The following is a 26,657-nucleotide window of genomic DNA, read 5'->3' as shown; positions in this document are numbered from 1 at the left end:
TACAAACAAGCAGGGAGGCACGAGGTCTCAGATTCTGTCGCAAGAAGCCCAACAGCTATGGGCATGGGCCTTGCGCTACGGGATACAGATCAGGGCAGAGCACCTTCCAGGAGTGGACAATGTCCTAGCGGACAGATTAAGCAGAGAATACACAGCGTCACACGAGTGGGAGCTGGACGAAAAAGAAACCCAACAGATCTTTGCCTTATGGGGCCATCCGCAGATCGACCTTTTCGCCACCAGGAACAACAAAAAATGCAAGAGATTTGCGTCAAGATACCCCGAGCACCAATCGCTGGGAGACGCGTTCTCAGTGGATTGGTCGGGGAAGCTCCTCTACGCCTTCCCACCCATTCCCCTCATGTCGAGGGTACTTCGCAGGGTGAAAGAACAGGATTGTTCCTTGATTCTTATTGCACCCGATTGGGCACGGCAAGCCTGGTACCCGACGCTGAGACATCTATCCTGCAAAACCCCGATTCGTCTCAGATCACATCAATATCTACTGACACAACAGAACCGCAAGGTCCTCCACCACGACCCGAGGAGCCTGTCCCTCAAGGCATGGTTCCTGAGCAGCGTAAACTAATGCACCTAAAGTTACCATCAGAATGCTGGGATATCATCAGGGCCGCTAGAGCCCCGTCCACGCAACTCACCTACACCAGAAAATGGACCAGGTTTTCCAAATGGTGCAAGACCTCTGCGATCGATCCCCTCACGGCCTCGGTTGATCAAATTCTGCCTTACTTGTTGCACCTGGCTAAATCAGGGCTCTCACTGTCCTCTATCAAGGTCCATCTGTCAGCCATAGCGGCCTACACAGTAACCGCGGAGACGCAAGCCTTACTCTCCTTACCAGCGATCAAGATCTTCCTGAAAGGACTGATGCGTACTTATCCGCCTACACCTACACCAGTTCCGGGCTGGAGCCTCAACACCGTCTTAACGGCCCTCATGCAACCTCCCTTCGAGCCCATACATAGATGCGATATGAAATTCTTGTCCTGAAAGACATCCTTCCTGGTAGCCATCACATCGGCCAGAAGGATCAGTGAGTTGCAAGCTTTGTCTTCGGAACCTCCATTTACCTTGTTCCAGAAGGACCGCGTCATCTTAAGGCCTCACCCGAAGTTCCTCCCCAAGGTACTTTCGGAGATGTCCTTCACTGAGTGCATTGTGTTACCAACCTTCTTCCAGAATCACGCTTCGGAAGCGGAAAGGACATTACACACTCTAGACGTTTCTAGGGTGTTGAAGTTTTACTTGCAAAGAACCAAGGAGTTCCGCTCCTCAAACCGGCTATTCATTTCCTTCTCTGGCCGTACCAAGGGCCAACATATATCCAAACAAAGTCTGGCACGCTGGGTATCATCCTGCATCACCCACTGCCATCAGTTGAAAGGCGACCCTTTAACTAGACCGCCGTCTGCTCACTCCACCAGAGGAAGGGCGGCGTCAACAGCATTCCACGCAGAGGTGGCCTTGAAAGACATATGCAGAGCTGCCACTTGGAGCACTCTACATACTTTCGCGAAACACTACTGCCTGACTGAAGATACCAACAAAGAAACTGCAGTTGGACAGGCAGTGCTCCGCCATCTCTTTGTGTAAGGTAGGACCAGCCTCCTTTCCCACCTTTCCCGAAGTATGTAACCGTTGTGTTGCTGCATGGTAAAGGTTTGATCAGAAATATGTTTTTCTGTAATTATGCATATCTGTTTATTATGGTGGCATGTTTTAACTGCTTGGTATTCTATTCAAGCATCTGAATCTATGAAAGATCCAATGCTGGAGAAGTCTTAGTTACTTACCTGTAACTGTATTTCTCCAGCATTGGTATCTTTCATAGATTCACATGCGCCCGCCCGCCTCCCCTGAGTGGCTGCTCCTATGCTCGGCATCCATCATACTGTAATCTCTACAGTTCAAAATCTGAAGATGGCTGCCGGGGGCGGAGCTTAAGCCCTGCCACCTCATTGGCTGGGGCCATAAAGGACCAAAGTGAGGTGGAGGGACTACACAATGAAGTGGCTCATAGGCTATAATGGGCTATGTACATGCACTGCTAGGTGGCAGTGTGTATATATATATATATATATATATATATATATATATATATATATATTTAAAAAAATATATATTATTATTATTATTATTATTTAATTTATCACCGAGGATTCCCAGTCTGACGACAGGGAATATTCAAGCATCTGAATCTATGAAAGATACCAATGCTGGAGAAATACAGTTACAGGTAAGTAACTAAGACATAATGGGGGGAGTTAATGTTTGGATGGAGCCATGAATTGGGTGGCTTTGTTTACGTGCCCAATAATGAAGGGAACTGTTGGATGTCTGATGTGACTCACTCCAGTATAGCCATTCCAAACATTCAGAGACCCTGGGTCCTGACATGTGTTCTTACTTTTCCTTTCCATCCCTTCCCTATGGAACTAGCCTGACATATGGATAATTCCATGCCAGCCCTATTAGTATTCAGGGATGCCTGGCTGTTAATACATCCTAATGTTGCCTGTCGGGTCTGTCTGACGCAATGCCCTTTAGACATATTAAGAATAGTGAGGTGCTAGGAATATAACACTTGGGATGTGATGCTCAGCCTCTGATATGATGGACTTGAGCATTCCAGATGGATGTATACTAATTGACCTTTTCACAATTGACCTTGGGAGAATTAGCCTTGGTAAAATTGCAACACCCCACCCAACCCAGACCTACATTCTGAGATAAGGGCGAGTTCCATCTATGCAATGCAATGTGATTACGGCTAATTTAGAGTTCTATACTCAATTTTAATAAGGTACTAACTGATACCAATGTGTTCAATAGTCGATAAACACAAAGCTACAACGGGTGATGGGAAGGCGAATACACAATCAAATGGCCTCATTGCACAAACTGAATGCATATGCATGTACCAGCATTAGGGTGCTCCACGCATGTACAGACAAGAACAACAGGCATGTCATATATTTTGAAGCATAGCAGTAAGCACGTTTCATTGAGGAGAAACAAAGTAAAGAAACAAAGTGATATTTTAATTCAATTATAGTGTAAACATTGTAAAAATTAGTTTATGTTTCCCCTGTGCCTCGTTTGTAATCCTTATCTGCATACCCATTCTGCCACCAGTATAGATATATATATATATATATATATATATATATATATATATATATATATATATATATATATATATATATATATATTTCTTTCTCTCGATACATGCATTTCTATTCATAATGTTATTTCATCTAAACAATGGCTATATATTTATTTAGTGTTCTCATTTTGATTGATTGTCAGCCTTGAAAAATTGGCTGTGTCGAAACACGTGTTGGCTGTTTGCACTGCAATGTAAGTAATAAGGCAGTTGACCTATCAGTTTATCTAATACAGAAAGACAAAAAGACTTGGATACAATTTATGAGTGTATATCTTTTGAATTGTTAGAATCCAGTCCCATTCGAATAAGATCTTTTTAGTCAGAGCTAGATTTGTGATCAAATAAATACTCAAGAAATGAAATTCTCTCAATATTTCCTCTGCAAAGTATTTATAGCCAGCAAGGACTACAGATTTGTTAGCTATCATTATCAGGTTTTGATCTTTATACAACAAATCAAGACACATGTTGCACTTAGTTTGTATAAATTAACCATATTCTGCATCTGGCCTAATTCTATAGGTTAGCCATATCGTACATCTGGTCTGTTTATTTTGATTAGCCTTATCCCTGCTTCGCCCTGAGATAGGCATTTTGTATCATTTGTATAGTGTTGGGTTTGGCTCCCTGAGATAGATTGTTGGGGGCAAGAAATGTATCACATTTAGATGGAGTGTTGGGGACAAGAGATGTATTGCACCTAGATGGATTGTTGGGGTTAGGAAATGTATCACACTTAGATGGATTGATTGGGGTAGGAAAAAATTCACACTTAGCTGGATTGTTGGCGGTAGGAAATGTGGCGCACTCAGATAGATTGTTGGGGCAAGAAATGTATCTACACTTAGGAGTGTTGGGGACAAGAGATTTATTGCACCTAGATGGATTGATGGGGGTAGGAAATGTGTTACTACTAACGAACCATACAAAACACTCACCATTCTGCTTACTCACCGAACGGAAGCTGCCAGCAGCATAAAGCTCTCTTGCACTTCTCCTTCTCAATTCCACTAACAGACCCCCCCCATCCCTCCTTCCATTGCAGATCCGCCACAGCGCCAAGAGACCATACAAGTGGCAACAGTGTGAGATACAAGACCCCATAACATTAACATAATAGATTTTTGATTCCTGATTTAATTGTGGCTCTAGCTTTAGATCATTACATTACAGAGGTTTTGCTGGCTGGCTCTTAGCAGTTTGGCCTCAAGTTACGCCTACCTGGTTACAAGAACATTTTACAAAATAGGTCCATCAGGTACGGAGGAGTGCAGGGATGTAGCAATTTTCTGCCCGAGATTTATTTCCCAAGACAAAGATTTATAGACAGACATAAAAATGTCAGTCCAATACGGGTAAAACTTTTAGCAACTTCAAATTCATCTTCGGCATTATAGTGGCTTGCCGGACCCCTCTGACTAACTCTGATTTTTCAGATTTTTTCCAGTGATTATGTAGCATTAGTCACAAACTGTCGGTGTGGGTGTTGAGGCCATGCCTTGCTTTAGGATTGGCTATGTGTTTAGGCTGAGGGTATTCTGCTGGTATCATGTGTTGGTTTGAGAATTATATATTGGGGGGAGCTTCACCCCCCCCCCCCTCCACACTATATAATGGGCACCATATAATCTTCTGCAACTGTCATATACAGCTGGCAGAGTTACCTGAATGGGCACCACAAATTGTTGTGCGGTTGAGTTTTGTCAGAGGCTGAGGATTCAACAGATGACTCACAGCAGAGGTAAAGAACCAAAAAAAAGAAATATACCTTCCTGTCAGGACCGTAATTATCAGTCCTTCTCTCCATTAGGTTCTGTCTATGTGGCTGTAATCAAAGTATCACTCAAAGTATCTAGGCTAGGGTTTTAAGGGCACCACACTTCTTTCTTGACAGTTGTGTCTTTCTTGTGACTTCTTCTCCTAGATACCTTTGGCACACCCACTGTTCGGCCTCCAGTCGTCAGGATGTGGCCAGTTGTTTAACTCTTTATGTTCCTGGATAGTATTGCATTGGGGCAAGAGTGTCTTGGCTCACCCTCATCCAGCAAGTCGGGAGTCTCTTCAAAAACCCAGCTTCAGCAAACTCACTTGATGTCATGTTGGCACTCTTGTTCCGGGGCAAAGGGGAGGCGGGAGACAGGGAGGGAAGTGACGAGGGAGCGCAGGGTAAAAGAGTATGTGTTATGATGGCAATAAAGAAAGACGTTAGAGAGCAAACTGCCGTCTCCGTCTGATTATTGCAGCACCGAGTTCCTGGTGCTGGCTGGCCATCCCTCACTGGGGATCCACCACAACACTGATGACGAGGTTGTGCTGTCAGCGCAAGAACCCTGGGTGCAGCGGTGAGAAGTGCTGCTGCAAGGCATGGAAAGAAGAGACCTGCTCGGGCCGTGACAGTGATGGCGGTGCCCCGCCCAGAGAGAGAGAGAGACCTGAAGCAGCAAGGCCAGGACAGCAGAGACCTGCACAGGCCGTGTCAGTGAAAGAGGTGCCCCACCCAAAGAAGGAAAGTCACATTACGACGGTCGAGGAGGATCGGCCCGCGGCGGTGCAGGAAACTTGCATACTGATGAGTGAGGGGAGTGAGGGGAAGACACGTGATGGTGCTTGTGCCTAAAGGCGGCCATCCATTGACACGTTCACTCCCCTGAAGCCATGCACAGTGCCAGGATGGTACCACAGTGTTTGTGCCTTATAAGGCGGCCGTGTTGACAGAGTGGGGGAGGACAGTCGTCAAAAGACAATGTCTGACCAGGAGTGCCCCCAGGATGCGGCCCAGAACATACAGGCACGGGGCCCAAATATCCCATAAACTACTGCCCCATATAGACTACCAGACTCACTTGCAGTATAAATGCCTGGGGCTTTTGATGTAGCAGACACAAGTAATATGGGGCCGAGGTGGGCCAGATGGATAAGGGACTTTGATCTATACATGGGGGCCAGGGAGCCCATTGATGAAGAAAATGCCTACTTAAACTGGCACTGGAGGCGGAGACACGAGACATCATCGACGAGATGCCCGCCACGTCCATATTTCACCCCACACAGCAATGTGGACTATGAGCACCACCTATTCCACAGCACGAAACAGGCGAAGGGTGAGACCATGGATGCCTATGTCATGCGGCTGCGGATTAAAATGAAGCACTCTGACTTCGCGAATTACTCCAAAACAGAAGCCCTGCATTCCCAAATCATCGCAGGATGTGAGTCCCAGACATTCAGGGGGAAACTACTACAAAAAGCCTGCACGTTCGATGAAATACTGATGCTCGCAAGGATAGAAAGGGCAGTGGACTCACAGGTTGAAAGTTTTAACACCACAGCACCCGTAGAATCCATACACTGGTTACAGCAGGAGAGAAGACATGAAGAACCCTTCTGTTTCAGATGTGGGATGAATATCCACATGAGGGAACATGCCCAGCGATCGGCCATAGATGGTGAGGAAGGAAATTTCAAATCAGTGTGTCGTCTGACAAGCGAGAGAGGGCAAGACAGAGGAAGGGAGTGTGCTCCCTGATACAAACCCAGACCCCTTCTTCCAATGCCACATGCATCGGGGGCAATGCCACATCCCCCGCAAAGACCCAATGAAGCTGAGCTGAAGGAGACCAAATCCAGAGAAAACAGGCACAGGAGAGAACGAAGAGAAAGAAGGAGGTACGTCACCCGCACAAGACCCAAGCGCAGATCCAGGAGTCACGTGCGCTACCTAGTGGAACAGACCCCTTTGGAGTCTGACATCAGCTCCTCAGGAAGCGAACAGCGAAAGATGGGCTACGTCTACCCCCTGGCCAATGCAGCAGCAACAGAACACAGCCCAAAGTTAATTATGGGACTGAATGAAAGACCCACAGAATTCCTAATAGACACAGGGGCTACAGTGAACGTAATCAGTGAACAGATATACAAGGTACTACCACGAGCCCGAAAACTGAATCCAGCAACAGTCGACATATACCCACGTAGAGCTACAACTCCCCTCAAAGGCCTAGGACAATTCGAGGGAACATGCTGCTACATGGGACAATCGAAAAGGGTGCTCCTACACGTGCTGACGACAGAAATCAAGAGTGGCTGCATAATTAGCTTTAAGACAGCCATTGACATGGGCCTAAAACAGGTGCTGTATAAACTCATGGTGCACAAATACATTAGTCCAGTGCACATGATAAAGGCACTGTATCCCAATCTTTTCAAAGGGATAGGGAAACTACATACCAGGCAAACCAAGTTGCACATTGACGAAGACATTTGTCCAATAGCGCAACACTATAGGAGCATACTGGTGAACATCCAGTGGAAAGCCGAAGATGAGCTCTATAAACTCATAGAACAGGATATCATAGAACCGGCCATGGGTCCCGCCCATCGTTCCAGTGCCGAAGAAGGGATCCAATGCCATCCGGCTGTGTGTGGATATGAGAAGGCCCAACCAAGCCATTCTAAGGGAAAGACACATGGCACCACATATCACCGATATGATACACTTGCTAAATGGAGTCAAGGTTTTCTCCAAACTGGGCTTGCAAAAGTGTTACCATCAACTGGTACTGAGTCCCAAGAGCCTGAACATCACAACTTTTGACACACACCTGGGAATGTACAGGTATAAAAGGTTGATTTTCGGTGTAACTTCTGCAGCAGAGATCTTTCAGGCGGAAATCCATAATGTGATAAAAACACATACCAACTGTATAAACTATAGTGATGACATTCTGGTGTTTGGAACTGATGTGGGAAAGCACGACAAACCATTGGCCAGGGTGTGCATGGAACTGGAGACCGCCAACCTTACCCTGAACCAGGAAAAGTGCGAGTTCAGGAAAGGCCCATTGAAGTTCTTCGGCCACGTCTTCTCTCAAAATGGCATGACACCTGACCTCGACATAGTCACTGCGTTCAACGAGATACCACCACTGACCAACGTCTCAGAACTAAGCTCCTTCCTGGGCTTCACCATTTACTGCACACTGTTCATCCAAGACTTTGCCACGGTCAGCGAGCCTCTCAGGGCACTGACCAAGCAGAACGCAGGATTCAAATGGTCAGAAGAATGCCAACATGCCTTCACAATGATTTGAGAAAGATTAGCTCGAGCAGAAAACATGTCCTACTATGACTCTGACCGCAAAACAGAGTTAACCATGGACGCAAGCCCAGTGGGGCTGGGGACTATCCTAGCTCAAATCGACCCAACTGGTCTGACGGAGACCCACATAGTTGCATACGCGGGCAGAAGCCTCTAAGCGACAGAACAGGCATATTCTCAAGCAGAGAAGGAGAGCCTCGCAGTGGTGTGGACGTGTGAACATTTTCACCTCTTTCTTTACAGCAAACTGTTCAAGGTGGTGACTGACCATTAGGCTCTTCTGTTTCTCTATGGCAACCCACAGGCATTGCGAGGTGGGGGCTCATGCTGCAGGACTACTCTTTTGAGATAGTACACAGGCCAGGAAAGGAAGAGAACTGTCCCAACATCCAAGAAATGGCTGCGCCCCTTAACCTCCATTACCTGATCCAACAGGCAATACCCAAACGCATTGAACCAGCACACTTATCCCAGGAGATGAAAGTGGACCGGGGATACCAAATAGTGTGTGAAAGGCTCAGATCAGGCCAGTGGAGGAGAGCCAAAGAAAGAGGTTGCCTTGCATCGGAGGATGTACGGCAGGAGATGGACAGACTTTTGCAAGTAAAGGAGGAGCTGGCTCTCTCCAAGGATAACATGCTACTGAAGGGTCACAAAATGGTGATTCGAGCATCACTGAAAAAGGAAGGTGGTGGAGCTAGCCCATGAAGTATACCGAGGTTTGGTCTCCACGAAATGTACGTTGCATCAAAAGTTGTGGTTTCCACAACTAGACGCCATGTTGGAGGAGCTCCAGAAGCAGTGCCCCACTTGTTGGCTCATCACAACCAGCCGACACCCCGAACCACTTCGGATGTCAGAATTACCCGAAGGCAATGGGAGGCAGTGGCCGCTGATTTCTTTGGACCAGTTGAAAGGGGAAGATATGTATTAGCCATCATGGATGAATACTGCAGATAATCCAGATACGGAAGCCAAATTGTGTCCTCAACAGCTACTTGTCACATTATCCCTGTAATGGACCGCATATTCATGGCATATGGCATCCCCAGGAAAGTGAAGACAGACAACAGGCCTCCGTTCAATGGTCAAGATTTTGTGGGGTTCAGTAAATACATGGGGTTGCACCACCATAAAATCACACCACTCTGCCCGCAGGCAAATGGCATGATCGAACATTTCATGGCCAACCTCAAGAGGGCGGTACAAGTGGCCCGGCTTACGGGTCAGCCATATGAACAGGTGCTCCACAAGTTACTAAGAGACTACAGGAGCACGCCACACAGCACCACAGGGAATACCAGGCAGATGTTTGGGAGAGACATCAGGACCAGAGTACCTCAGGCCAGCCCTCAGGAGGGTGAACAGCAACATGACGTCAAATTTAGGGAACGCGATCGAGCAGCTAAAAATCGAATGAAAGAATATGCTGACGTTTGCAGGAAAGCTCGAGGACCCCAGCTGGAAGTGGGAGGAATCATAACCGTGAAACAACAGCGGACACACAAGCACACGGCAGCCATCCAAGAGGAACCCCTGATCATCATGGAAAAGAAGGGCTCCATGATCACGGCTCATGGGCACAAAGGACAGATCACCCGATACTCCTCGCACTTCAAGATGTTTCCCCTAGACAGACCAAGGAGGCTAAGTGGAACAATTGAAATATCCGATGAATACATGTCAGATGACCCTTATCAAGGTGATCAAGAAGAGTGAGATGCTTCTAGTCCAGGGGACAGAGGTATGTGGAAAGGACAGGATCGAGATAAGAGAGAGCAAGAAACAAGCCTCGACGCCTCATCGAAGAGATGGGCTGACGAACCACGAGTTTGTGTGGAACCCCTGTTGGGTAACTGTTTAATTTGTGGGGGGGATGTCATGTTGACACTCTTGTTCCGGGACACAGGGGAGGTGGGTGGCAGGGAGACAAGTGACGAGGGAGGGCGGGGTAAATGCAGTACGTGTTAAGATGGTAATAACGAAAGAGGTTAGAGAGCAAGCTGCCGGCTCTGTCGGATTATTGTGGTGCCGCGATCCTGGTGCCGGAAGGCCATCCCTCACTGTGGATCTCCCACAACACTTCCCTTTATACTTCTATTTTGTCATCCCTCCTTTCCTTTCCTCTATGGATTGACTCTTTCATTTCCTCCTATGTCTGATTGTCTCCCCTCCTTTCTTTCTCAGTGTTCCACAGCAATATAGTCTGGCTCGCTTCACCCCCTTAGCGACTACTCCTCTACTTTCTCTTCTGTCTAGCTCCTTCTTTATCTGCTATGTCTCTTGCTACCACTCCTTGGCTCATCTGTCAACTCCTCCTCTCCCTGATGATTCCTTCATCTCTTCTGCACTCCCCTATTTCTCTAGCGCCTCCTCTTGTCTCACTCTTTCTGGTGCTCTTCCCACCTTCTTTCTCCTCCACTTTCAGCTCCTTCACTTCTCCCCTTATTGGTGTTCTCTCCACTGTCTCTCTTCTCCTCTGCTGTTTTTTCATCTCTTCCTCTCCCCGACTTACTGATGTTAGCCACTGGCATAGTAGGGGCTCTGCAGCCCCTCCAGTGCGGGGTGGACCACTGTCAGATGTCCTGGGAGGGGGCCCCCTCGGACTTCAAAAAGCGTAACGGAAATAATTTCTTTATGAAGGCAGAGTGACTTAAAAAACAAACTCTTTTTTTTAAGTCCCCGGGAGCTCCCACCCCGCACCCCATAACATGGAGGCCTCCACATCCTCTGCAAATGATGGGAACAAGCGTTCATGGCTGCTGCAGGAAGCAAAAGGCCCCGTTCCTTGCGCCACCGGATTCAATAAGGTAAGAAAATATATATTATTTAAATGTGTGTGTGCATGTAAGTGTGTTTGTGTATATGTATATAATGTAATGTGTGTGAATGCATGATGTATGGGTGGCTGCCTGGCTGGGAGTGTGTGAGTGTATGGTGAATTGTGTGTGTGCTTCTGTTTGATGCCTAGATTACGTATTGATAATCTTCATTACTCCTAGCCCTATTCTTCCTCATCCCAGTATTTGTGTATGAGTCACTTTGCCTCATACACAAGTACTGGGATGAGGTAGAGGGACATGGAGGTAATGCCTGGCTTAGGTACCTGTAATCTTCATTATTCCTATTCCCACTCTTCCTCATCCCAGTACTTATGAGCCAGGGTGCCTCATACGTAAGCACTGGGAGAAGGAAGAGGGATGTGGAGGTAATTCTGGGCAGAGGAGCTGATTTTGGGGTTTTGGGTAGGGTATGGGAGGGAGAGGGGAAGTGTGGGGGTGAGGGGAGGGGATTGTGTGCTAAATCATAATGGCCATCCATGTCAAGGCTAAGCAGGCATTATATGTGTTATTAGTGGCTAGACAGACATGTTGGTGCAGCCAGTCTAGTCATTTCTTAATTTGGCTTGACTTTTTTTGTTTAACTGGGCATTTCTAATAAAGCAATCCTGCTAAGTGTAGTTACCTGGCTAGACTAGCATTTGGGTGCTGCCAATCTAGCTGTTTCTTACTGTGGCATTATGTATTTTTCTGGGCATCTGTGATAAAATAACCATAATAAGAGTTATTGCTACGACTGGCATTTTAGGTATGTCTTAACGTGGCATGATATTTTTTACTGTAATATGTTATTACGTGTCTAGATTGGTTTACATTGTGCAGCCAATTGGACATGTTTTCATTGTGGAATGACAGCTTTAGTAGTAAAGCATTGCATTAATTAAAGTATTAATGTTCCTGTGCACTGTTGGTGACTTGCATGTATTGGATTTTTGGATTTGTGTTACTCTACAAAACAACTGCAAACTCACTGGCTTTTTAGCCATTTTCTTCCGAAAATATGCTGTATAATGCATTTGCATTAAAACAAATATTTATATCTTTCTTCCAGTGCAGTGTGTGGGGTGCCCCTGCAGCAGCATGATTGGGTGTATTGCTCAAGTGTCGTAGTCTAGGACGGACAATAGTGTGGTGCGAATCACAATTTGTTGTCAAGCTCAGGGGGGGGGGGTGCTCAGCATGGCTCGCAGGGGGGACCCAAAATGTTGTACTATGCCACTGATGTTAGCTCTACCTACTCTCCTCCTATGCCTCTCTTTCAGACCATCTTCATCCTCTTTTCCTCTTTCTTGCTCTCCCTTTCTCCTCCTCTCTTCTTCTCTCTACCTAGACTCTATATCATGTGATAATCTGCTATGTCTTTATCCAACTCCCACATCTCCCAGGACTGCCTGCCTCTTTTACAATCGAGTGGGTTGATCAATTGATGTGAAATGGTAAAACTAACTTCAGATGTGGGCTTTGCTGCAAGAAAGCTTTTTGATTGGCTGCCTTGGGCAATGCTTCCATACCCTAAGTGCCTCAGCTCTGAACTAGTGAGCTGTCACTCATTAATGCTCCCATATCCTCAGTTCTTCAGCACTGAACTTGCGAGCTATTGATCCTCAGTGTTCCCAAATCCTCAGTGCTGAACTGGCGAGTTGTTCATCCTACAATGCTCCCACATCCACAGTTACTCAGTGCTGAACTGACGAGCTGTCAATCCTCAAAACTCCCATAGACTCAGTTCTTCAGTACCATACTGGTGTCATCTCTGTCTTCAATGCACCCATATCCTCTGTGCCTCAGCGCTGAACTATTGAGCTGTCAATCTGCAATGCTCCCATATGCTCTCTGTTCCTCAGCGCTGAATTGGCGAGCTGTCAATCCTCAAAGCTCCGACATCATCAGTTCCTCAGCACTGAACTGGCAAACTTTCGATCTTTAATGTTTCCATATTCTCAGTCCCTCAGCTCTGAGCTAGCAAGCTGTCACTCCTCAATGCGCCCATCTCCTCAGTTCCTCAGAGCTGAACTGGCAAGCTGTCGATTCTCAGTGCTCCCATATCCTCAGTGCTGAACTGGCAAGCTGTCAATCCACAGTGCTCCCATATCATCAGTGCTGAACTGGCAAGCTGTCAATCTGCAATTCTCCCATATATTCTCTCTGTTCCTCAGCGCTGAATTGGCGAGCTGTCGTTCCTTGAGTAGTTCCACATCCTCAGTGCTGAACTTATGAGCTGTCAATTCTCAATGCTCCCACATCCACAGTTCCTCAGTGCTGAACTGATGAGCTGTTGATTCTCAATACTCCCACATTCACAGTTCCTCAGTGCTGAACTGACGAGCTGTCAATCCTCAAAACTCCCATAGACTCAGTTCTTCAGTACCATACTGGTGTCATCTCTGTCTTCAATGCACCCATATCCTCTGTGCCTCAGCGCTGAACTATAGAGCTGTCAATCTGCAATGCTCCAACAGCTTCAATTCATATGCGCTAAATTTGTGAGCTGTCTATCCTCAATGCTCCAATAGTCCCAGTGTTTAATTGGCAAGCTTTCGATCCTCAGGGCCGCAAAACCATCAGTGCTGAAGTGGCGAGCTGTCGATCCTCAATGCTCATATATACTCAGTTCCTCAGTGCTGAACTGACAAGCTGTCAATCCTCAAAGCTCCGACATCATCAGTTCCTCAGCACTGAACTGGCAAACTTTCGATCTTTAATGTTTCCATATTCTCAGTCCCTCAGCTCTGAGCTAGCAAGCTGTCACTCCTCAATGCGCCCATCTCCTCAGTTCCTCAGAGCTGAACTGGCAAGCTGTCGATTCTCAGTGCTCCCATATCCTCAGTGCTGAACTGGCAAGCTGTCAATCCACAGTGCTCCCATATCATCAGTGCTGAACTGGCAAGCTGTCAATCTGCAATTCTCCCATATATTCTCTCTGTTCCTCAGCGCTGAATTGGCGAGCTGTCGTTCCTTGAGTAGTTCCACATCCTCAGTGCTGAACTTATGAGCTGTCAATTCTCAATGCTCCCACATCCACAGTTCCTCAGTGCTGAACTGATGAGCTGTTGATTCTCAATACTCCCACATTCACAGTTCCTCAGTGCTGAACTGACGAGCTGTCAATCCTCAAAACTCCCATAGACTCAGTTCTTCAGTACCATACTGGTGTCATCTCTGTCTTCAATGCACCCATATCCTCTGTGCCTCAGCGCTGAACTATAGAGCTGTCAATCTGCAATGCTCCCATATGCTCTCTGTTCCTCAGCGCTGAATTGGTGAGCTGTCGTTCCTGAGTACTTCCAAATCCTCAGTGCTGAACGTGCGAGCTGTCAATTCTCAATGCTCCCACATCCACAGTTCCTCAGCGCTGAACTGATGAGCTGTTGATTCTCAATACTCCCATAGACTCAGTTCCTCAGCGCTGAGCTGTTGAGCTCCCTATCTTCAATGCTACCATATTCTCTGTGCCTCAATGCTGACCTATCGAGCTGTCAATCCTTAGTGCTCCAATAGCTTCAATTCATCAGTGCTGAATCTGTGAGCTGTCTATCCTCAATGCTCCCCATGGTCTCACTGATGAACTGTCATGTTTCCGATCCGCAGTGCTGTGGCAAGCTGTCAATCCTCAATGCTTGAATATCCTCAGTTCCTCAATGCTGAACTGACGAGCTGTCAGTCCTCAACGCTCCCATATCATCAGTCCTCAGCACTGAACTGGTGAACTTTCAATCTGCAATGTTTTCATATTCTCAGTCCCTCAGCTCTGAGCTAGAATTGTGTCACTCCTCAATGTTCTCATATCTTGAGGGTCTCAGTGCTGAACTGGCAAGCTGTCAATCTTCAGTTCTCCTATATCCTCAGTCTCTCAGCTCTAATATAGTGAGCTGTCCCTCCTCAATGCTCTCATCTCCTCATCTCCTCAATCCCTCAGAGCTGAACTGGCAAGTAGTCAATCCACAATGCTGCCATATCCTCAGTTACCCACTTCTGAACTGGCAAGCTGTCAATCCATAGTGCTCCCATACCCTCAGTGCTGAACTGGCAAGCTATCATTCTTCAATGCTCCCCTATGCTCTTTTCTTCCGTGCTGAATTAGTGAGCTGTTGTTCCTCAGTGCTTGCAAATCCTCAATGCTGAACTGGCGAGTCGTAGATCCTAATGCTCCAAAAATCCTCAGTTCATGAATGCTAAACTAGCAAGCTTTCAATCTTCAATGCTCTCGTATCCTCAGTGCTGAACTGCCGAGCTGCCAATCCTCAATTCTCCCAAATCCTCAGTGCTGAACTGGCAAGCTGTCAGTCGTCAATGCTCCTATACCCTCAGTCCCTCATCTCTGAGCTAGTGAGCTGTCCCTCCTCAATGCTCACATCTCCACAGTTCATCAGCACTGAACTGGCACACTGTCAATCCACAGTGTTTCCATATCCTCAGTGCTGAACTGACAAGTTGTCAATCCTCAATGCAGCATATCCTCAATTACCCAGTTCTGAACTGGCAGGCTGTCGATCCACAGTGCTTCCGTATCCTCAGTGCTGAAATGGCAAGCTGTCGATCTTGAGTGCTCCCGTATTCTCTGTTCCTCAGCGCTGAATTGGTGCGCTGTTGATCCATAGTGCTTCCAAATCCTCAGTGCTGAACATGCGAGTTGTAGGTCCTCAATGCTCCCAAATCCTCAGTTCATGAATGCTGAACTGGCAAGCTGTCAATCTTGAATGCTCTTGTATCCTCAGTTCATCATGCTCCCAAATCCTCAGTGCTGAACTGGTGAGCTGTCAATCCTCAATGCTCCCACATCCACAGTTCCTCAGTGCTGAAATGATGAGCTGTCGATTCTCAATACTCCCATAGACTCAGTTCCTCAATGCCAAACTGGTGAGCTCTCTATATTCAATACTACCATATCCTCTGTGCCTCAATGCTGACCTATCAAGCTGTCAATCCATCATCTATCCTCTGTGCTCCCACATCCTCAGTTCCTCAGTGCTGAACTGACGAGCAGTCAATTCTCAGTGCTCCAATAGCTTCAATGCAACAGCGCTGAATTTGTGAGCCGTCTGTCCTCAATGCTCCTGTAGTCTCAGTGCTGAACTGCCAAACTGTCGATTCGCAGTGTCACAAAACTTTCAGTGCTGAAGTGGCGAGCTGTTGATCCTCAATGCTTGAATATCCTCAGTTCCTCTGTGCTGAACTGACGAGTTGTCAATCCTCAAAGCTCCCACATCATCAGCACTGAACTGGAGAACGTTCTAACTGTTTTCATATTCTCAGTCCCTCTGCTCTGAGCTAGCAAGGTGTCACTCCTCCATGCTCTCATATGCTCAGTTTCTCAGTGCTGAACTGGCAAGCTGTCAATCCTCAATGCTCCCATGTCCTCGCTGATGAACTGACAAGCTGTCAATCATCAGTGCTCATATATCCTAAGTCCCTCAGATCTAAGATAGTGAGCTGTCCCTCCTCAATGCTCTCATCTCCTCAGTTCCTCAGCGCTGAATTGGCATGCTGTCAATCCTCAGTGCTCCCATATCCTCAGTTCCCCAGTGCTGGACTGGCAAGCTGCCAATCCACAGCGCTTGCATATCGTCAGTGCTGAGCTGACAAGTTGTCAATTCTCAATGCTGCCATATCCTTAGTTTCTCAGTTCTGAACTGGCAAGATGTTGATCCACATTGCTACCATATCCTCAGTGTTGACCTAGCAAGCTATCAATCTTCAATACTCCCATAATCTCAGTTCCTCAGCTCCGAAATGGTGAGCTGCTGATCCTCAGTGCTTCCCAATCCTCAGTTCATCAATGATGAACCGGAAAGCTGTCAATCTTCAATGCTCTTTTGTCCTCGGTGCTGAACTGGCGAGCTTTCAATCCTCAGTCCTCCCAGTGCTCCCAAATGCTCAGTGCTAAACTGATGAGCTGTGTATCCTCAATACTCCCCAAAGACTCCGTTTCTCAGTGCTGAACTTGTGAGTTCTCTATCTTCAATGCTCCCATATCCTCTCTGCCTCAGTGCTGAACTGTCGAGCTGTCAATCCTCAGTGATCCAATAGCTTCAATTCATCAGTGCTGAATTGGTCAGCTATCTATCTTCAATGCTCCCATAGTCCCAGTGCTGACCTGGCGAGCTGTTTATTGTCAGTGCCGCAAAACCCTCAGTGCTGAACTGGCAAACGGTTGATCCTCAGTTCCTCAGGGAAGAACTGATGAGCTGCCGATCTTCAAAGCTCCCAGATCATCAGTCCCTCAGTGCTGAACTGGCGAGCTTTTGAACTTCTATGTTTCCATATTTTCAATCCCTCAGCTCAGACCTAGCGTGTTGTCACTCCTCAATGCTCTCTTATCCTCAGTGCTTAACTGGCAAGCTGTCAATCCTCAATGCTGCTCCCAAATCCTCAGTGCTGAACTGGCAAGCTATCCATCGCCAGTGCATCAATAGTCTCAGGTCCTCAGCACTGATCCTCAATGCCGCCATATCCTCACTGCTGAACTGGAGAGCTGTCAATCTTCGGTGCTGCCGAATCCTCAGTGCTGAACTGGTGAGCTTCCGATCTTCAATGCTCCCACATCCTCCGTTCCTCAGCGCTAAAGTGGCAAGCCCTCAATCCTCAATACTCCCATATCCTTAGCGCTGTTCCTCAGCACCAAACTGGCAAGCTGCAAATCCTCAATGCTCCCATATCCACAGTTCCCCAGTGCTGAACTGGCAAGCTGTCAATCCTCAATGCTCCTATATTCTCAGTTCCCCAGTCCTGAACTGGCATGCTTTCAATCCACAGTGCTCCCATAGTCTCTGTTCCTCAGCGCTGAACTGGTGAGCTGTCGATCCTCAAAGCTCCCAAATTCTCTGTTCTCCAGTTCTGAACTGGCAAGCTGTCGATTGACAGTGCTCCCATATCCTCAGTTCTTCAGTGTGGAACTGGTGGGATACTGATAATCTGTGCTGCCAAATCCTCAAATCTGAGTTAGCGAGCTGACACTCCTCAATCCTCTCATGTCTTCTGTTTCTGAGCACCGAACTGGCATGCTGTCGATCATCGGTGCTCCCATATCCTCAGTGCTGAAATGGCAAGCTGTTAACCCACAATTCTACCATAGTCAACGTTCCTCAGTGCTCAGCTGGTGACCTGTCGATCCTCAATGCTCCCATATCCTCAGTTCCCAAGTCCTGAACTGGCAAACTGGCGATGTTCAGTACTGCAAAATCCTCAGTGCTGAAATGGTGAGCTGTCGATCGTCAGTACTCCCATAGCATCAGTTCCACAGCGCTGAGGCCCTATTGACCGTCTGTGTTTTATAAGTGCACTTAACACAAAATGTTTGATAAATGTCTGTAAGATTACAAATAGAAATATATCCCATACATTAGGCAAGGAGCCTGCTCTCATTGTGTGTCACCCCCGCCCCCAACAAATTTGCTAGAGACATCCTTGATTGAAGACCACAGCAGTGTTGCTTTCCCCTTTTCTTTACTCTTCTCAGCAACATGTGTTTCATTTTTAAGACACAGCACCACTCCATTGCCCCCATGCAAAATGCAAAATCGCCAATCCTGTTTGGGCATCGAAATATATTTACTTTGGGAATGGTTAAAATATACTTCTGAGATCTGTCCTATTACTGCCAGCCTGCCATTCTAACCATAGCACACTTCGGATTAAATCCGGAACGTTTGGCTTTGAAAAGGAGATGACATATTTCACCACTCAGCTGAAATGTTATTTATTCAAGAGACAGAGGAAAAATGTAAGACAAAAACGTATTTTACAGCACGAACCCTGTCTCATGGTTTGTTTGCAAGATATGTTAATAGATTGCAGTTTTGTTTCCGTTTTTAGTTGTGCTAAACGGTGTCCAGACATTTGGTCAAAAAAAAAGGTCGACAGGATAAATGGTCGACACCATTTGGTCGAAAGCCAAATGGTCGATTTTTTTTTTATTTTTATATATATATATATATTTTAGGTTTTCGTTTAGGGAAAAAGGGTTTTTTAGAAAAAAAAGGGACCCCCCAAAAAAATAAATAAATAAAATAAAAAATAAAAAAAATTTGACCATTTGGTTTTCGACCAAATGGTGTCGACCATTTGTCTTGTCGACCTTTTTTTTCGACCAAATGTCTGGTAACCGTTCTAAACTACTTGGAGGGCGTTTTTTTCCTGGTCATTTATTGTGCATCTTAGTTTAAGCCTATGTTGACACTATTATTTTCCGTCTTCATAGGCAGAAGGTGGCAGCAGTACTCAGCAAGACTTGGCGAGGAGACACATGGATTTGCAGCCTAAACATCGACTTCCCAACGCTCCGAGTCAAAATGAAACATTACCAAAACAAAAAAAAGGTACGATACTCAAACTCAGCCCACAAGACTCTTCCCATCACTTGCCCTACCTCCAAAACCACTGGGAGCCTTTTCAGTTTGGGATATTAGGTGGTGCTTGCGCCACCTATAAGTCAAAACTATTGCATTAGAGTACAGCTAGGGAGAAATGGTATATGAGGAGGGGCACTAAACTTGTAGGTATTTTTTGGTTTTTTGCCCACCCATTGACTGCCCATGGCCATGCTGATCCCTATGGCTATACCCACCTAGTTCTCTCATGGGAACTCTTTGAGCTTGCTTGAATCAAGCCTTACCACCAAACTTTGCACTTAAAGGACCTGCAAGTGTTTTTTCAAAGCAGTCCTCTGAGAGTTAGTCATTACATGTTTGGTGGTGTGGGAAAAGTGACTGTAATTCCGTTATTGCAACTTTTCCCACACTGCCAAACTACAATTTTGCTGGTGGCGGTTACCTGATATACCTCCAGCCAAGAGCTGGAGGTAAATCAGACCCCCGCTGGCAAAAAACAGCCAGTATTACTGGTGCCGGTAATACCTGCCATCCCCTCCATGAGACTCCATGGAATGGGGAAGGACCGCCATTACTGGCACCAGAATACTAAATGTTGGTAATACCGGGATATCAGACGCAGCTAGCGGTAGGTCCGTTTGGCAACCTTGTAATGACCCAATGACGTGATTGGAGCTGTAAACATGCTACTGGTGCAATAAATAACAATGTCTTAACCAGGTCTGCCTTCAGCCACATGATTTATAAGCACTATGCATGTCCTTCACTTAAGTTCTGTTAAAAACAAGCATTGGCAAAGCCAACATTTTTGGCTTGTGTATAAGTATTAGGCATGTGCCAGGCACTGTAATTAGATGCCCAGGTACTCGCACCATTTTATTCACTGGCTACCATCAATGGCTACTTGATACCACTATGGCAGTTCCTTGCAAGTGCCTTTCCCATGCCTAACCAAAAGTACACACTTAGGCATTGCTAATGCTTGCTGTATTGTGCACGGGCCCTTCCTTAAATCTGCCACTGCGCCGGGGTCACTCTCCCGTTCCCCCTGCAGTGGTCCTGCATTCAACCCAGTGACAGTGAGCGACTTCCTCCCGCTGTCGCGGTTCTGTTATCACTCTATAGTGTTTCCATTTTGGACAATGGTTCCCAGAGGCATTAATGCACCCCGCCCTCTCTGCCCCCGCAGGTGTAGCACTTGGTCTATTCCGTATGCATGCCACCATTGCCCTCTCGCGCATCGGAATTTCCCAATATCCCTCCCACACCCAGGTGTTCCGACGCTCACGCCATGCTGCTCCTGCCTCGCGACCTTTTGAACTGTGTTTACCCTCTCTGGGGTACGATAGCCCCATGCCGGAAACTGGGATTGCCATTCTCCGCCGTGGTGCCACAACGTTTGCCCCAGTGACCTGCCAGGTTTTCCTCACTCACCCCATGCTGCTGCTGTTAGCCTCTTTACGCTGCTCCCCTTCTCTGGTGTACCCAGGTGGCACGGTTCCGGGGCCTGTGCGTGTCCCCTCTCCCCTATACCCTGGCGTGAGCCCCCACTTTACCCTAGATGCACCCCACTCACCCCATGCTGCTCCTGTCGCTGCGTCTCTTTGCCGTTCTCTCACCTTTGCTCTGTTGGTTTACAGAGCGCTTGGCTCCCAGCCCTGAGTTCAGAGGGCCGGGCCTGAAGTTTGGGAAATGACCCACGTATGCCCCAACCCACTCCCTACGTGCGTGTACACGGGGGCGGGAGGGAGAAAGGGTACACATACCTGGGATGCTTGTGAATTTGAACGCGGAGGTTGATAGGCGTGATCCGACCTAACTAACGGAAGGTGAACTACCTAAACACAATGTTAAATTGCACCACAGAAGGTGCGTTTTACAGTAAAATAAAACAATACGTGTACAATTATTATTATAAAAGACATTATGAGTAACAAACAACTAGGAAGGCCGATTATGAAGCAGGATTACAGTAAAAGTTTAATAATTATGTTGAAGGTCGTTTGCAAAGCGATTTGTGTTGCAGCGTAACCCGTGCGCCTGTCCATTTGGACCCATCATACCGTATGTGCTCATTCCTCTTTTCCCCCCAGTAATGAGCAGAATGAGTCTTGTCTTGTTTTGGCATAAAAAGGCTGCAGATTTATTTCCATTACATCATAAAAGCCACACTGCACACATTAGTGGAAATAACTGAAGATGCGGTGACTGCTCTGTGTCCAACAACCTGCTTATCCCTTTCCTTCCAAAAGTCCAGTGTAGGCCCAACTCTCCCAACCCTTTGCTGTGCTCCTGGGCGGGGAGAGCGCTGTTTCCCTGGGTGAAGCTGAGCCCTTATTGTTACCCCCAGATGCCCCTGCTGCTTAGGCTCCAAAGAGGCGCTGGTCTGAGAAGAGCGAAGACCCTTCCGGCTTTCTCCTGGCTCATCCGGAGTCTGTCTCTTGTTATTGGTCGCCCAAACAGCGCCACATCGCCTCGCCGTCCTGCAACGTCGACGACCAGGCTTGCCCATGCTCTGTCCTGTTAGTAGGGAAGGTGGGTGGAAAACGAAATCCTTCTTTGTAGTGCGGGCAGGTGTTCTTCTGGCGAGGCTGGATGCTGCCTGCAGTAAGGAGCCCGCCCGTTTATAAAGGGTTCTCCCCGCCCCTTTTCTTTGTTGCCCTTTGCAGGCTTTTTGACACTCTGCCGCGATTCGGCCAGCCCCTCCCCCTTACTCAGGGGGGAGGGAGGAGGAGGAACCCGCCCGGGTTATCGGGGTGCCACCTCCATTTTCTTTTTGCTTTCCGTCGTCACTGGAATAACCCGTGCATCTGTCCATCTGGACCCATCATACCGTATGTGCTCATTCCTCTATTCCCCCCAGTAAGGCGCAGAATGAGTCTTGTCTTGTTTTGGCATAAAAAGGCCGCAGATTTATTTCCATAACATCATAAAAACCACACTGCACACATTAGTGGAAATAACTTTGAAGATGCAGCACTGCTCCTTGTCCAACAACCTGCTTCCCCCTTGCCTTCCAAAAGTCCAGTGTGGCCCAACTCTCCCAACCCTTTTTGCCTGAGCCTCGCCTGCCCTTGCAGGTGTTCCTGGGCGGGTAGAGCGCCGTTTCCTTGGGGAAAGCTGAGCCCTTATTGTTACCCCCAGACGCCCCTGCCGCTTAGGCTCCCAAGAGGCGCTGGTCTGAGAAGAGCGAAGACCCTTCCGGCTTTCTCCTGGCTCATCCAGAATCAGTCTCTTGTTCTTGGTCGCCCAAACACCACCACATCGCCTCGCCGTCCTGCGACGTCGACGACCAGTCTTGGCCATGCTCTGTCCTGTTAGTAGGGAGAGTGGATGGAAAACGAAATTCTTCTTTGTAGCGCGGGCAGGCATCCTTCTGCCGAGGCTGGATGCTGCCTGCAGTAAGGAGCCTGCCCGTTTATAAAGGGGTCTCCCCGCCCCTTTTCTTTGTTGCCCTTCGCGGGCTTTTTGGCACTCTGCTGTGCTTCGGCTGGCCCCTCCCCTTACCAGGGGTGAGGGAGGAGGAGGACCCCGTCCGGGTTATTGGGGTGCTTCCTCCATTTTCTTTTTGCTTTCCGTCGTCACTGGCATAACCCGTGCATCTGTCCATTTGGACCCATCGTACCGTATGTGCTCATTCCTCTTTTCCCCCAGTAATGAGCAGAATGAGTCTTGTCTTGTTTTGGCATAAAAAGGCTGCAGATTTATTTCCATAACATCATAAAAACCACATTGCACACATTAGTGGAAATAACTCTGAAGATGCGGCGACTGCTCCGTGTCCCACAACCTGCTTCCCCCTTCCCTTCCAAAAGTCCAGTGTAGGCCCAACTCTCCCAACCCTTTGTGCCTGAGCCTCGCCTGCCCTTGCAGGTGTTCCTGGGCGGGGAGAGCGCCGTTTCCTTGGGGGAAGCTGAGCCCTTATTGTTAACCCCAGACGCCCCTGCCGCTCAGGCTCCGAAGAGGCGCTGGTCTGAGAAGAGCGAAGACACTTCCAGCTTTCTCCTGGCTCATCCGGAGTCTGTCTCTTGTGCTTGGTCGCCCAAACACTGCCACTCCACAGGTGGGTTAACCCCCACGGTGGCTCCCCCTTTTCCTTATGTTACATTTCCAGGAGTTTAGTATAGATATGCCAATAAAAGAGATCCATACCCATCGCCGACAAATGTATACCATCCTTTAGGTAATATTCAGGGGATTTCGAGTTAATCAAGCCGTGCCTGATCTGTGGAAAACCTCTGCCCTTGCAGAATTTTGACATTGCACAATTCAATTTTCTTCTAGACTTTTCCACTGCTGAGTGGCTCTCTGCGCCCCTCCACTCCTGTCTCGGGATTATCTCTGGCCAGATGATCTCTGTCTCTCCCAATTGCACCGCCAGCTCCTGTAACGAGAACCCCTCCCCAGGCTCGTGAAGTCATTACCTCCCAGATGTATGACCAATACGTCCGGTTTTTGTGGCTTGCCCAGCAATTTGCGTATGTGCCCCTGCAACTGTGTCCATTTCATCCCTGGCACCCCGTGCCACCAGATCCAGAATTCGCCAGCAGTCAAATCTTCCTGATCTGCCGTCCAGCTCGCCCCTGTTCTAGATACAAATGAGTGTCCTATCACCCAGACGGATCTCTTTATCCTCCGAGCCGCTGCTAGTGGGATGAGAAGGCAGCAGGTAAACCCTACAGTTTCTCAGGGCTGATGCATCTCTTAAAACACCCTGACCTCCATCTCCAGATTTGCTTGATGCCCTCTGCCCCCAGGCCCATGGCTGCCGCTGACGTGGCTGCCTCTATCCTGAAGGAATGAGTCCCGAACACCCCTTCAGTTTCCCCAGTTTTCCCCAGTGCCATGTCCATGACCCTTCTAAACTGGAAGCGGCTCAATGCGGAACCATCCCTGTGAATGACAAGGGGACACCCTCCCCCGGTTGGCGGCCTCTGCTGGAGAAAGGCCTTCAGTGCCCTGACTGGGCATTCTATTCTCCCCTAGATGGATTGGAGAGCCACTGTGCACCCTTTCCCTTCCTGGTCGGTTTTCAACCTTCTTAGCAAAATGCTTAAATGTCCCTCCGTTATGTGTACATCACCCAATTGAAGAAACACAGCTCCTTTGACATTCCTGTTCTCCAAGACCAGCTCGCCACCCTAAATGCCCCAAAGAAAGCTAGTCTGAAGGCTGCCTTGAACTAAACCCTCTCGTACTCGTCATGGCAAACCTCTCCAAGGCATCTGACCAATCTATGCAGTTTTACAATGTCGATAGGCCGTCTTTCATTGGTTTTTTCACCACCTGCTTTGCCCAGCCCTTCATGGCCATTATAATGTAATGTTCCTTCGTGGGGTCACCTTTACCCCCCAATTTAGAATAATGGGCTATTGCCGCCAGGTGATATGCCATCCATGCTCTGGTCTTCCATGAACGCCAGCTCCAGCCCACAAAGGCCCTAACCGGCAGCTCCCTCTGCCCTTCCAACAAAACCTCTTCTTGGAAGGCCAAAACCATTCCCAGCATGCCTTCTATCTTCTCGCTGTGCCTGGTGCTAACACCGTGTGAGTCAGGGAACTCAGATCGCCCCAATCCTGCCCCACCACTGATTTGTGAATGGGGTCATCACCTCGCTTGCTCCTGGACAATTCCCTCAGAACTTTTCCCACTGTAAACGAGAGAGAGAATCAGCGGCTATGTTCTTGACCCCCGGAATATGTTGTGCTCTGACCTCAATGTTTAAAGCCAGCATGCTTCTATTGAGTTCTCTATGCAATCTTAAAACCCTCGTATTGCGGGGGGCGCTGTTGAGCGCCGAACAAAATGGCCGCCTGAGTGTCGAGCTCCGGAGCCGGCAGATCTCGAGATCCTGAAGCGGCACCTTTCAACGCTGGAGAGCCGATCGTGGCTCATGCGATTCTGTGGCGGCCGCCCCGAGGACCCTGCGGACTGAATTTTGCCCGGAATCGGATCCCCGGAGCGGGATTCCTGGACGCCGCCGCACCATCCCCCCACCCGACTGCAGTGTTCCCGCGCAGGAACTCCTCTTCCAGCGGAGCGGAGGCGCTCGCCTGGGGCCGTGTGCGGGCTGCCGGGTGACGGTCCGCCTCCCCCCTAGCTTGCAGCGAGGCTGGGGGTGGCCGGGACGCGTCCCTTGCCCGCGCTCTGCTGGGCCTCGCTGGAGTCAACCCCCCCGCCCCCCTGCTGACAACGGAAGACACACACGGCGGCACGGATCCCTGGGGCCGCCAGGTGCGTGGGTCTGGGAGGCCCCCGCGGACTTGTCCTGGGCAGTGGTGAGGCGATCGCCTGGGGCCGTGTGCGGGCTGCCGGGTGACGGTCCGCCTCCCCCCTGGCCTGCGGTGAGGCTGGGGGTGGCCGAGACACGTCCCCTGCCCGCGCTCTGTGAGCTCGAGTGGCCGCGGCCGGCTGCGCACTCGCGGGGGCGCCCGCTCTGCTGGGCTTCGCTGGAGCCAACCCCCCCGCCCCCCTGCTGACAGCGGAAGACACACACAGCGGACCGGATCCCTGAGGCCGCTTGGGACGTGGATCAGGGAGGCCCCCGCGGACTTGTCCTGGGCAGCGGTGTGGCCTCGCCCCCCTCCATACACGGCACCGGGGACTGTTTGCCGACACACCTGACCTCTGGACCCATCGGTGGCTGGTGCTGCCCCGGGCCTGACACCTCTCCCGGCCCGCATCTGTTCTGGCACCACCCCCGGAATCTCTCTCATCCCCCCGCTCCACTGGCTACTGCGGGCTGTGGGTGTCTCCTCCCATGGTGGCCCTCGGGGGGGGCCACAGTGATCTTGCCGCCACCACACCACCCAGGACTCTCAGTTCACCGCCCGCCTGACCTGCCTTTCACCACTGTGTACGCTGCTGAGGCCTATCTACTACGTGGGCATTGTGCCAGGAGGCGCTCCCCCATCATTCATCGATCTCACCCACCTGGGTCTTGGCCCAGGTTCACATATTGCTTGCTGGGCGCCATCGCCCCTAATCCTTGGAACGGCCATCTCCGAGGTCTCCCCACGTTTCTCCCCGCTCCTCTCTGGGCTAACTGAGACCCTGTGGCCTACGCTGGGGGCCATAACTTCGCCTTTACACGGACTCACAGCCAAGGTTTCACCTGCATCACCCCCTGTTCACACCGCACTTTGCACCCTGCCTCGGGCGGTGTGGGGCCTGGATCCCCCCCTTATTCCCACCTGACTTCC

At 48.8% G+C, this 26,657-nt stretch overlaps 1 protein-coding gene across 2 annotated transcripts in view; it reads right to left on the bottom strand.

Moving 5' to 3' along the window:
- Nucleotides 1–21,119, bottom strand: part of MASP2 (MBL associated serine protease 2) — a 345,387-nt gene extending 324,268 nt beyond the window's left edge. For both annotated transcript variants that reach the window (XM_069609941.1, XM_069609942.1), the window contains exon 1: nt 21,032–21,119. In XM_069609941.1, the coding sequence (XP_069466042.1) occupies nt 21,032–21,036 (5 nt within the window). In that variant the 5' untranslated portion in view covers nt 21,037–21,119. The remainder of the gene's footprint in view (nt 1–21,031) is intronic.
- Between the last annotated feature and the right edge of the window lie 5,538 nt (nt 21,120–26,657).

This window comes from Ambystoma mexicanum, chromosome 8, assembly GCF_040938575.1.
Source record: "Ambystoma mexicanum isolate Mex_15411 chromosome 8, UKY_AmexF1_1, whole genome shotgun sequence".
NCBI lineage: Eukaryota > Metazoa > Chordata > Amphibia > Caudata > Ambystomatidae > Ambystoma > Ambystoma mexicanum.
Note: the sequence above shows the minus strand (reverse complement) of the source record. Positions and strands in the feature narration are given on the sequence as shown.